The following is a 12,192-nucleotide window of genomic DNA, read 5'->3' on the forward strand; positions in this document are numbered from 1 at the left end:
AAAGGGGGAGGGCGCACCGCTGTGCCCGTGCCGTGCTGGGTGGGCACGGACACGCCGGCGCCGTGCGTCGTCTCTCTTGCTGCACCGCGATGCTGAAAGGCTGGTACACCAGGTGCCCTGTCGGGCCTGTGTGTGTATCTGTGTGTGTATGTGTGAAGTGCGCGTCTCACAGAATGCCGGCGGCACCCCTGCCCCTGTGCTCCCGCTGTGCACGCCTCGCAGCGTCGCTTGCATGTCTCCCCACCACTGCCTCACCTCCCCCTCCGCCGCTCTCTCGATTTCTCTTCTCGCCCTGTTTCACTGCTGCCCACGCCGCCCATCTCTCTTCCGCCTCTCACAACACGCACGCACGCCACCGGACGCCAAACGACAACGCGTGCGCGCACACACCGCAGCCACAAGGCCATCGCGTCGCCGCACCTCCGCTCTCTCCCGCTGTCCCACCTGCCCCCTCCTGCGCCTGCCCTCCTCGTCCGCTGTGCTGCGCCATCTCATCCCCCCACTACCCCCTCTGCTGTTGCTCTTTGTGACAAGGCCCGCTTTTAATTTGGCATCTCTTCGATCTTGTCTGTTGGGGGCCATGGCGTACAACGTCCTTCTCCTCGTGTACGTCATCCTGCAGTTCATCGCGTTCCTCTTGGTGCTGGTGGCCACGCCCATCGAGATGTTCCGCGTGGGAGGTCCACCGGGCAATACCGTTTGCATCACACTCTGGGGCCAGAAGGTGTCATGCACATCGCTTGTGTACAGGTTTTTTATTGAAGGTGTATGGATTGTTTGTCGCAACCGACGTAATCGTTTTCGGGCTGCTCAAGGCTTCGCCATCATCTCCATCTTCGTGTACGGCGGGGCGTTCTTCGCCAGTTTTGGCATCCTGTACGGTTGCTCTTTCCTCCGCTGGGTCTGCCTGGCGCTGAACATCGTTGGCATTGGCACCTTGTGCGTTGTGTGGGCGGCCATGGCGGTGACGTACAACAAGCAAGAAGGGCGTTTCTGCCAAGCTATGAAAGATAGCGGCACATATGGTGCCGGCTTTGTTCTCTTTGTGATTGCGTGGATACTGGATATCATCAACACGATGATCCTGCTGCTCCCGTGTACGGTCACGGAGAGTGACGAGGATAAGCACACCAAGCAACCGGCAGCGGAAGAGTAGCATGGGGAGAGCAGGGGAGAGCAGAGGGAGCGGATGTCGAGCTCGATAGCATCAACCTCGTGCGCACCGGCGTCCTCGTGGTGGGGCTCGTGTGAGTGAGGAGGAGCGTGCAGAAGCTGCGGGTTCCCGTGTGTGCCCTTGGCCGGCCCATCGCTCTCGTTGTGCGCGTGCGTGTCTTGACGAGCGTGGCCCTGTGCGTCTCCCCTCCCCTTCCCCTGAAGCGCTTCTGTGGTGCCGGCGCATGGCTGCTGGGTTGTTGGTGGCGGCGCGGCGCGCAGGGGGGAGCGCCCGGTGTCGGTGTTGACGGCTGCGCTCTCTCCTGCGTTTGTGCTCGCCGGCGCGGCGACCTGCGCTGTGCAGAGTGGGCAGCGCACACCCTGCGCGCCGCCTCTGGGGCTTGCCGCCGTGAGGGCGGCGCCGCGCACCCTTGGCGGAGCGCGGGGGCGGGAGTGGCGTGGGGTGGACGACCAGGCGCATGGGGCAGGGCAAGATGGCGGCGCCTGCGCAGGCCACAGCGGCACGTCCGTGCATAGGCACCGCTGCCGAGGGGCAACTGCAGCACTTCCGTCATGCTGGGGTGTGGTACACGGCGTGTGCGTGTGCGCTGGCGCATGCGCCCCTGTGACCCTCCTCCGCCGTCTTCGGTGAGCGGCCCCCGCCACCGCCACCTCGACCGCGGCCGTCTGCTGCGGCTGCGACTCTTGCGTGCTGCTGGCGCGCCGACGCGTGTGGAGCGCAGTCTCGGCGCCGCTACCCCCACCCCTCACCTACGCTGTGGCTGTTGGCGTGTCTCTGTGCTGGCGCTTTGTTGGTGGTTGCCGCCCCGCGCTCTCGCCTTACTTGACGTTCTTCTCTTTCGAGCTCACTTATGCTTGCTGTTCTCTTCTCGGCGCAGAGGGAGGCGTGGCGTGCGCGTGCGTGCTGGCGGAGGCGGCGGCTGACGGTGGCGACGGCGCAGCGAAGGGCGGCCGCCGTGCCTCAGAGCGCACGCACCCAGGCACACATGCACACACGCGCGGCGCCGCGGACAGGGGGGCTGCAGGCGGAGCGGAGCCGAGGCGCGGCTGCTTTCCTGCTCGCTCCTCTGGCGTCTGGCTCGCATCTGTCTGCGTCTGCGCCCCCTGTGTGGCTGTGTCTCCGCGCCTCTCTCTTGCGCGATTTGTTTCGATGGCTTTGTTGCTTGCGCACCCCACTCAGTTCTCCAGGCTCCACTGTGTGGAGTCCCCACGCCGTATGACGGGGTGCAGCGGGCCTGGCGCGACGGAGGGGGAGAAGCACGGCGTGCAGGTAGACTGCGGGGTCTCACATGGCCCTGACCTGTGGCTGGGCAGCATTCTCCCTGGGCCCGTGCGGCATGTACCACCGCTACCGCCTGCTACCCCCTGCTCACCGACAGAGGCCACAGCCTGCGCCCTGGAGCGCGACGCTGAGGGCGGCCCCGCTGGACGCATGGCCCGGTGCAGCGGCAGGGACTGCTCGTCGTCGACGACGGGGATGTGGCCGCCGTGCCACAGGGCGTAGGGGCGCACTGCTGCTGCACGCGCGCATGTGTCGGCCTGTGCGCGGTGGAATGGAGGCGGTGGGAAGGCGGTGCAAATGTTGTTAGTAACCACCGACAAACGCGTCGACGCACGTGAACGGAAAGTGCATCGATTTATCTGTATCTCTGTTTTTGTGTGCCAACCTCACCGCCGAGCGTCTACCGTTACGATGTCCTCGCGGACCGCTGGCTTGCTGTCCTCGCCTGGCAGGGCGGACGGCGTGCGTGCCCCTTTCTCTCTTCTCTCCCTTCTCCACTATTTGCTTTGTGGCACGCCTTCGTGCGTGCTGGTTACCATGCTTGCCTCCCTTGTCCGACGCGCTCAACCCAGCACCGCCACTGCCGCCCCCGTCGTCCTCCTGGAGAGGAAGGGTAGGGTGTGTTGCACGCCTGTCGCGCGGCTGCTGCGCGTGGTGGGGCTGCGCCATGCGCGTGCAGGTGTGCGCTCTCGCATGCCGGCATAGATATATATGTGTGTGTGTGTGCATGTCCGTGCGTGTGCGCGCCGTCTGGCAGCGCAGCCGCTTTCTGTGCCGATGCCTCATCATGCGCCCCACTCCTCTCTCTGCTGCACGCTGGCACGCGGCTGGTGAGTGGTTCTCGAAGCACGGTGGTGCATTGGAGCCGCCCAGCCGTGAGCAGCGCAGACACGCACACGCCAACACGAGGCGCTCACACTTGTACCCCTTGTGAAGGGCCATGCGGCGAGGCTTCGCCGGCAATTGTCTGTGCGGATTTGGCGGCAGAAACCGTGCGGGTGCGGCTGCATTGTCTAGAGTCTCTTTGTTCGGCTGCCGGTTGCCGGCGGCGAGTGGCGGATGCGGCGGCGTGGTCTGTGTGTTGTCGCACGGCGGTCACTGGCGTGAGTGTGAGGGGGGCACGCCTGGCCCTCTGCCGTCACCGAGAAAGCGGTGGAATAGTCTGGAAGGGCTCTTGGCTGGTGTGGGTCCGACGCACCCGGCCAGCGTTTTCGACGACCGGCCCGTGGCTCTTGGCCGCCTCGTGAGCAAATTGTCGGAGGCGTCTTACACGGTGGAGATGCTGGGTACTGCCGAGAGGGGTTGCCACGGGGGGAACCGCCGCCGGGCCGCGGCGCAGCTGTTGACGGTGGATGCTGGCACGCGGGTGACGGTCAGGATGGAGAAGGATCCCTCGAGCACAGCGGCGGTGGCGCAGTCCGCCATGCATATGATGGGCACTATCGTAAAGGTGGACGGAGATGCCACGTATGTTATACTAATGGAGAGCGGCGAGGTGGAGCTCTCTGTGGCACGTGAACGCATTGTGGCGCTGCAGCCGCCGAAGAAGCTGCTCCACAGCGCGAGGCTGGTGGCGCTGGTAGGCTGGCTGCGCTCCTGCGTGCACGACCCGCGGAACGTCGAGGCCATCGCGCTGATCCTGTTCAGCGGCGGCTGGCGGGAGGAGCGGATGTACCTGCTGGGTGGCGTGGATCTCCTGCCGCTTGTGTTTGTGTCGAAGGTGGAGCTGGACAGCATTATGGAGAAGGTGCAGTGGGAGCGCGACCACTACAGGGCGATGCGCATGCTGCGCCGCGAGCGGATGAAGGATAGGAACTTGCGCTACGCCCTGGCCAAGTACAAGGGCACCATGAGCTGCATTGCCGGGGTGCTGGTGGTCGGCTACGTGTTCACGACGAACCTGCGCACGTACCGGCGGCGGCTGCGGAGCCATCAGCTCCAGACGGCCATCGAGACCCTGTCAGAGGCTGCCCGGCCATCGACGGATGAGGGTGTGCTGGCGGCGGCCGGTGTGTGCCGTGTCGCGGCGCGGTGCGCGTGGAGGGGGTGCCGCTGGTTCACGTGGACGTGGGCGGCACGGAGGACACCCTGCGCAGCATTGTCGAGGCCCTGGGGGTGGGCAATGCGGAGGTGTGCGGCGACCTGCTGGGCTTTGTGGAGGAGGCCATGCGGGGCGCGACCGTGAAGGGCAGCGGACGCCTTCCGTTCTTGGTGATGAGGCTGCGCGAGGGCAGTGATCTGGGCAGAGTGTACGGCGAAGTTGTGAGCCTGGTGAGCGAGTGCCAGGCCTGCCATATCATCCTGGAGGTGCCGATGAAGGCTCTGACCCCCTCGAACGTGTCGTTGCGGAGGCTGGATTGTTACTGCGTCGCACCCTTCTCCCGCGGGCAGGCGTTCGCCTACACGGAACACGCGGTGGACGCGCTGGACCTGGTGTACTTTGTGGAGGTGGTGGGGACGCGCAGCAGCGACGTTGACGAGCTGTGCACTGCGCTGCGCCAGCGCGGCGCGGACCCGGTCGCGTACACGAGCCTCATGCTTGTGAGAGCGATGCGTCGGCTGCAAGCTGTGCTGGGACCGCCCGGCTCGCCTGCGCGTGCGGCGATCCGACAGCTCGCCTCGATGCCGTACACCGACGGCGTGCGTGATGACGCCATTGGAGCGATGCCGGTGCTGGGGCAGCCAGATGTGCAGGAGATGGTGCTGTATGATCCGGTGCAGGACGAGTGGCGGTTCGCGCAGCCGGTGTACCACACCGCGGCGCGCTGCATCTTGATCTAGGGTGTGGACGAGACCGGCGCGTGCGAGCTGGGGGCTGTGCCTTGGCTTCTGCTTGGCCGCTTGTGTGGAGGCGGATGTGGCTGGGCTGCCCCCACCGCCATGTGTTGACGGGCAGCCGTTGAAGGCAGACCTCACGGCACGGCGCCGCCCTGCGACGTGGGGGCTGGCAGCTGCGTGCCGGTGCGGTTGTCTGCTTGACCACGTGCCGAGGGAGACGAAGGTGCCATGGGGGTGGAGAGGAGAGGAGAAGAGCCGTCGCCCCCTGCGGCGACCCCCTCCTCGCCTGTGCTGGGAGGCCAGACGAGCGTCGGCAAAGGCGATGCGGCGGACTCACGCCGTCCGTTGGCGGTGCACCGGCGGAGTCACCGATACAGGCGCATACACATGTATAGATGTAGGCTTGCATGCGCGTGCGCATGCTCTGGTGAAGGCGCGCCATGGGGTGGAACTGCTGATGCCCAGCTCTCGGGCACTCCCTCTCGCGGCTGTCTCGGCCTCTGCGTCCTAGGCGAGCCGGTGGGTGCGCCAGTCGCCGTGCACGAATGTGGGTACGCCCGAGTCCGTCATACCGGGTCCCATTGGCCCCACTCCATTCGATGCCTCTCTCACGCCGTAGGAGGCGTGCCGTACCGGTGTGGACTGTCTGCAGCTGTTGTCTCGACGGTGGAGACGGTGGCGCCGCTTGCGTTGGGCTGCGACTTCGCTGGTGTCGGCAACGCAGCTGTGCATGTGGCGCTCATGCGCTCATGGGGCTCGCGCGGCCTGCGGTTGTCGGAGCTGACGAGCGGTGAGACCGGCTAGCGATGGCACCCCATGTGCTTCGAAGGCTCCGGAGAAGGCGGACGATGAACTGCGCATGCGGAGACGCTGATTGCGGGTGGTGCGGCTCTGATGCTGCGGAGGTGGAGGGGGTGCAGGCGTGCTAGGCGCGAGTCCATCGCCTGGAGGGCCGGGCGCCGTGCACGCGCCTCGAGGCGGCTGTCAGCGGCGTCACGGGGTCCGCCGGCGCTCGATAGCCTTTTGTGTTGAGCGTGCCGAGTCCACCACGCGATACGGCGACAGATGCGCGCGTGCAGCAGCAGTGCGCCCCTACGCCCTGTGGCACGGCGACCACATCCGCGTGGTCGAGGACGAGCCGTCCTGCCGCTGCACCGGGTCATACCGCAAGCGGACGCTGTGAGACCCTGCCGTGTCTGCCTGCGTGCCGCGCTTCTCTCCCCTCAGTCCGCGTCGAGCCGCTGCATGCCGTCACATACGGCGTGGCGACCCGCCACCCCACTCCCGCGGTGGACTCCGCATGACCGGATGGTGTAGTTGGTGCTGCTCTGGTGATGCTTGCGGCACCTGCGCCTCACGAGCCCACCCGGCCGGCTGGGTCGTCGTCTCGCGTCCCACACCGGACGGCGCGAGCCGGCCCCCGCCCCGACGGCGTGCGGACGGCGAGCGACATTGCCTGGTGGCTGGTGGAGAACCTCCCGTGCCGCGAGGTGACTCTCAGGTGCGCGGCGTGCGTGGCGTGTGTGTGCCTGGCAGGAACGTGGCAGCACAGCCGCAACGCCACTGCGTCCCCTTTGTCGTTGAGAAAGGGGGAGGGCGCACCGCTGTGCCCGTGCCGTGCTGGGTGGGCACGGACACGCCGGCGCCGTGCGTCGTCTCTCTTGCTGCACCGCGATGCTGAAAGGCTGGTACACCAGGTGCCCTGTCGGGCCTGTGTGTGTATCTGTGTGTGTATGTGTGAAGTGCGCGTCTCACAGAATGCCGGCGGCACCCCTGCCTGTGTACTTCCTCTGCGTGTGTGTGCCAGCCAGCACCCCCTGTGCTCCCGTTGCGCACGCCTCGCAGCGTCGCTTGCCTGTATCCCCATCACTGCCTCCCCTCCCCCTCCGCCGCTCTCTCCACCTCTCTTCTCGCCCTGTTTCACTGCTGCCCACACCGCCCATCCCTCTTCCGCCTCTCACAACACGCACGCACGCCACCGGACGCCAAACGACAACGCGTGCGCGCACACGCCGCAGCCACAAGGCCATCGCGTCGCCGCACCTCTGCTCTCTCCCGCTGTCCCATCTGCCCCCTCCTGCGGCTGCCCTCCTCGTCCGCTGTGCTGCGCCATCTCATCCCCCCACCCCCCCTCTGCTGTTGCCTCCCCCGTCTGCCTCGGCGCTGCCCTTCTCAGCCTCTCGCTCTCGTCCGTTTTGCGGCCATGGCATGCAGTGTGGTTGTCATTCTCTACGTGGCCTTCCAGTTCGTCGCGTTCCTCTTGGTGCTGGTGGGAACGCCGCTGGACATGTTTCGCGCAGCGGCTCCGGATATTTTGGGACCAAAGTTGGTGTGCGTCTCACTATGGGGTATGAAGGTGGACTGCTACAATACGACATATATTGTGACGACGGATGTATTGTGGGCGGACTGCTTAGGCCGGCTGAAGCTCTTCCAGGCTGCACAGGCCTTTGTCATCATCTCCGTCCTTATCTACTTCTCCGCGTTCATCTTTGGCATGTTTCTGCTCTTCTGCTCTTCCACCTTTCGTTGGGTCTGCCTGGGACTCAATGTAGCTGGCATCTTCACCCTGTGCGTTGTGTGGGCGGCCATGGTGGTGACGTACTACAAGGATGATGAGTCAGACTGCAAGAAGGCCAAGGACGAGTTCACCTTCGGGATCGGTTTTGATCTCCTGATCACAGCTTGGTGCCTGAATATCATTAATGCGATATTGATGCTCTTTTACTCGATATCTTCCTCTCGCGTCAATGAAAACAACACGCCGCTAACAAGCAGCAAATAAAACGGGAGATAGGAGAAGGACGCCAAGGGCGACCTCGATAGCAGCACTGCACCTCCACGAACCTGCACTCGAGGAGCAGCTGCCGTGAGCGAGGAGGAGCGTGCGGCAGCTGCGGGCTCCCGTGTGTGCCCTTGGCCGGCCAATCGCTCTCGTTGTGCGCGTGCGTGTCTTGACGAGTGTTGCCCTGTGCGTCTCCCCTTCCCCTCCCCCTCCCCCGAAGCGCTGCTGTGGTGCAGGCGCATGGCTGCTGGGTTGTTGGTGGCGGCGCGGCGCGCAGGGGGGAGCGCCCGGTGTCGGTGTTGACGGCTGCGCTCTCTCCTGCGTTTGTGCTCGCCGGCGCGGCGACTTGCGCTGTGCAGAGTGGGCAGCGCACACCCTGCGCGCCGCCTCTGGGGCTTGCCGCCGTGAGGGCGGCGCGGCGCACCCTTGGCGGAGCGCGGGGGTGGGAGTGGCGTGGGGCGGACGACCAGGCGCATGGGACAGGGCAAGATGGCGGCGCCTGTGCAGGCCACAGCGGCACGTCCGTGCATAGGCACCGCTGCTGAGGGGCGACTGCAGCACTTCCGCCATGCTGGGGTGTGGTACACGGCGTGTGCGTGTGCGCTGGCGCATGCGCCCCTGTGACCCTCCTCCGCCGTCTTCGGTGAGCGGCCCCCGCCACCGCCACCTCGGCCGCGGCCGTCTGCTGCGGCTGCGACTCTTGCGTGCTGCTGGCGCGCCGACGCGTGTGGAGCGCAGTCTCGGCGCCGCTACCCCCGCCCCTCACCTACGCTGTGGCTGTTGGCGTGTCTCTGTGCTGGCGCTTTGTTGGTGGTTGCCGCCCCGCGCTCTCGCCTTACTTGACGTTCTTCTCTTTCGAGCTCACTTATGCTTGCTGTTCTCTTCTCGGCGCAGAGGGAGGCGTGGCGTGCGCGTGCGTGCTGGCGGAGGCGGCGGCGCAGCGAAGGGCGGCCGCCGTGCCTCAGAGCGCACGCACCCAGGCACACATGCACACACGCGCGGCGCCGCGGACAGGGGGGCTGCAGGCGGAGCGGAGCCGAGGCGCGGCTGCTTTCCTGCTCGCTCCTCTGGCGTCTGGCTCGCGTCTGTCTGCGTCTGCGCCCCCTGTGTGGCTGTGTCTCCGCGCCTCTCTCTTGCGCGATTTGTTTCGATGGCTTTGCTGCTTGCGCACCCCACTCAGTTCTCCAGGCTCCACTGTGTGGAGTCCCCACGCCGTATGACGGGGTGCAGCGGGCCTGGCGCGACGGAGGGAGAGAAGCACGGCGTGCAGGTAGACTGCGGGGTCTCACATGGCCCTGACCTGTGGCTGGGCAGCATTCTCCCCGGGCTCGTGCGGCATGTACCACCGCCACCGCCTGCTACCCCCTGCTCACCGACAGAGGCCACCGTCTGCGCCCTGGAGCGCGACACGGAGGGCGGCCCCGCTGGACGCATGGCCCGGTGCAGCGGCAGGGACTGCTCGTCGTCGACGACGCGGATGTGGCCGCCGTGCCACAGGGCGTAGGGGCGCGCTGCTGCTGCACGCGCGCATGTGTCGGCCTGTGCGCGGTGGTATGGAGGCGGTGGGAAGGCGGTGCAGATGTTGTTAGTAACCACCGACAAGCGCATCGACGCACGTGAACGGAAAGTGCATCGATTTATATCTATCTCTGTTTTTGTGTGCCAACCACACCGGCGAGCGTCTAACGTTACGATGTCCTCGCGGACCGCTCGCTTGCTGTCCTCGCCTGGCAGGGCGGACGGCGTGCGTGCGCCTTTCTCTCTTCTCTCCCTTCTCCTCTATTTGCTTTGTGGGACGCCTTCGTGCGTGCTGGTTACCATGCTTGCCTCCCTTGTCCGACGCGTTCAACCCAACACCGCCACTGCCGCCCCCGTCGTCCTCCTGGAGAGGAAGGGTAGGGTGTGTTGCACGCCTGTCGCGCGGCTGCTGCGCGTGGTGGGGCTGCGCCATGCGCGTGCAGGTGTGCGCTCTCGCATGCCGGCATATATATATATATGTGTGTGTGTGCATGTCCGTGCGTGTGCGCGCCGTCTGGCAGCGCAGCCGCTTTCTGTGCCGATGCCTCATCATGCGCCCCACTCCTCTCTCTGCTGCACGCTGGCACGCGGCTGGTGAGTGGTTCTCGAAGCACGGTGGTGCATTGGAGCCGCCCAGCCGTGAGCAGCGCAGACACGCACACGCCAACACGAGGCGCTCACACTTGTACCCCTTGTGAAGGGCCATGCGGCGAGGCTTCGCCGGCAATTGTCTGTGCGGATTTGGCGGCAGAAACCGTGCGGGTGCGGCTGCATTGTCTAGAGTCTCTTTGTTCGGCTGCCGGTTGCCGGCGGCGAGTGGCGGATGCGGCGGCGTGGTCTGTGTGTTGTCGCACGGCGGTCACTGGCGTGAGTGTGAGGGGGGCACGCCTGGCCCTCTGCCGTCACCGAGAAAGCGGTGGGATAGTCTGGAAGGGCTCTTGGCTGGTGTGGGTCCGACGCACCCGGCCAGCGTTTTCGACGACCGGCCCGTGGCTCTCGGACGCCTCGTGAGCAAATTGTCGGAGGCGTCTTACACGGTGGAGATGCTGGGTACTGCAGAGAGGGGTTGCCACGGGGGGAACCGCCGCCGGGCCGCGGCGCAGCTGTTGACGGTGGATGCTGGCACGCGGGTGATGGTCAGGATGGAGAAGGATCCCTCGAGCACAGCGGCGGTGGCGCAGTCCGCCATGCATATGATGGGCACTATCGTAAAGGTGGACGGAGATGCCACGTATGTTATACTAATGGAGAGCGGCGAGGTGGAGCTCTCTGTGGCACGTGAACGCATTGTGGCGCTGCAGCCGCCGAAGAAGCTGCTCCACAGCGCGAGGCTGGTGGCGCTGGTAGGCTGGCTGCGCTCCTGCGTGCACGACCCGCGGAACGTCGAGGCCATCGCGCTGATCCTGTTCAGCGGCGGCTGGCGGGAGGAGCGGATGTACCTGCTGGGTGGCGTGGATCTCCTGCCGCTTGTGTTTGTGTCGAAGGTGGAGCTGGACAGCATTATGGAGAAGGTGCAGTGGGAGCGCGACCACTACAGGGCGATGCGCATGCTGCGCCGCGAGCGGATGAAGGATAGGAACTTGCGCTACGCCCTGGCCAAGTACAAGGGCACCATGAGCTGCATTGCCGGCGTGCTGGTGGTCGGCTACGTGTTCACGACGAACCTGCGCACGTACCGGCGGCAGCTGCGGAGCCATCAGCTCCAGACGGCCATCGAGACCCTCTCAGAGGTTGCCCTCGCCGGTGGCTCTTGCGGCGGCCGGTGTGTGCCGTGTCGCGGCGCGGTGCGCGTGGAGGGGGTGCCGCTGGTTCACGTGGACGTGGGCGGCACGGAGGACACCCTGCGCAGCGTTGTCGAGGCCCTGGGGGTGGGCAATGCGGAGGTGTGCGGCGACCTGCTGGGCTGTGTGGAGGAGGCCATGCGGGGCGCGACCGTGAAGGGCAGCGGCCGTCTTCTGTTCTTGGTGATGAGGCTGCGCGAGGGCAGTGATCTGGGCAGAGTGTACGGCGAAGTTGTGAGCCTGGTGAGCGAGTGCCAGGCCTGCCATATCATCCTGGAGGTGCCGATGAAGGCTCTGACCCCCTCGAACGTGTCGTTGCGGAGGCTGGATTGTTACTGCGTCGCACCCTTCTCCCGCGGGCAGGCGTTCGCCTACACGGAACACGCGGTGGACGCGCTGGACCTGGTGTACTTTGTGGAGGTGGTGGGGACGCGCAGCAGCGACGTCGACGAGCTGTGCACTGCGGTGCGCCAGCGCGGCGCGGACCCGGTCGCGTACACGAGCCTCATGCTTGTGAGAGCGATGCGTCGGCTGCAAGCTGTGCTGGGACCGCCCGGCTCGCCTGCGCGTGCGGCGATCCGACAGCTCGCCTCGATGCCGTACACCGACGGCGTGCGTGATGACGCCATTGGAGCGATGCCGGTGCTGGGGCAGCCAGATGTGCAGGAGATGGTGCTGTATGATCCGCTGCAGGACGAGTGGCGGTTCGCGCAGCCGGTGTACCACACCGCGGCGCGCTGCATCTTGATCTAGGGTGTGGACGAGACCGGCGCGTGCGAGCTGGGGGCTGTGCCTTGGCTTCTGCTTGGCCGCTTGTGCGGAGGCGGATGTGGCTGGGCTGCCCCCCACCGCCATGTGTTGACGGGCAGCCGTTG

At 66.1% G+C, this 12,192-nt stretch overlaps 3 protein-coding genes across 3 annotated transcripts; all 3 read left to right on the forward strand.

The window, feature by feature from the left end:
• Positions 1–3,395: 3,395 nt before the first annotated feature.
• Positions 3,396–4,640, forward strand: LmxM_33_1610_1 (uncharacterized protein; the record flags this gene model as incomplete). Its single annotated transcript, XM_003886542.1, has 1 exon — positions 3,396–4,640. The coding sequence occupies one exon, from the start codon at positions 3,396–3,398 to the stop codon at positions 4,638–4,640; it is 1,245 nt and encodes a 414-aa protein (XP_003886591.1).
• Positions 4,641–7,436: 2,796 nt separating this feature from the next.
• On the forward strand, positions 7,437–8,018 carry LmxM_33_1600_1 (uncharacterized protein; the record flags this gene model as incomplete). The annotated part of the gene is made up of 1 exon (XM_003886543.1): positions 7,437–8,018. One exon carries the CDS (start codon positions 7,437–7,439, stop codon positions 8,016–8,018), a length of 582 nt encoding a protein of 193 aa, XP_003886592.1.
• Positions 8,019–10,240: 2,222 nt separating this feature from the next.
• On the forward strand, positions 10,241–12,070 carry LmxM_33_1590_1 (uncharacterized protein; the record flags this gene model as incomplete). The annotated part of the gene is made up of 1 exon (XM_003886544.1): positions 10,241–12,070. One exon carries the CDS (start codon positions 10,241–10,243, stop codon positions 12,068–12,070), a length of 1,830 nt encoding a protein of 609 aa, XP_003886593.1.
• Between the last annotated feature and the right edge of the window lie 122 nt (positions 12,071–12,192).

The sequence above is a fragment of the Leishmania mexicana genome, contig 17, assembly GCF_000234665.1.
Source record: "Leishmania mexicana MHOM/GT/2001/U1103 WGS CADB00000000 data, contig 17, whole genome shotgun sequence".
NCBI classification, from domain to species: domain Eukaryota; phylum Euglenozoa; class Kinetoplastea; order Trypanosomatida; family Trypanosomatidae; genus Leishmania; species Leishmania mexicana.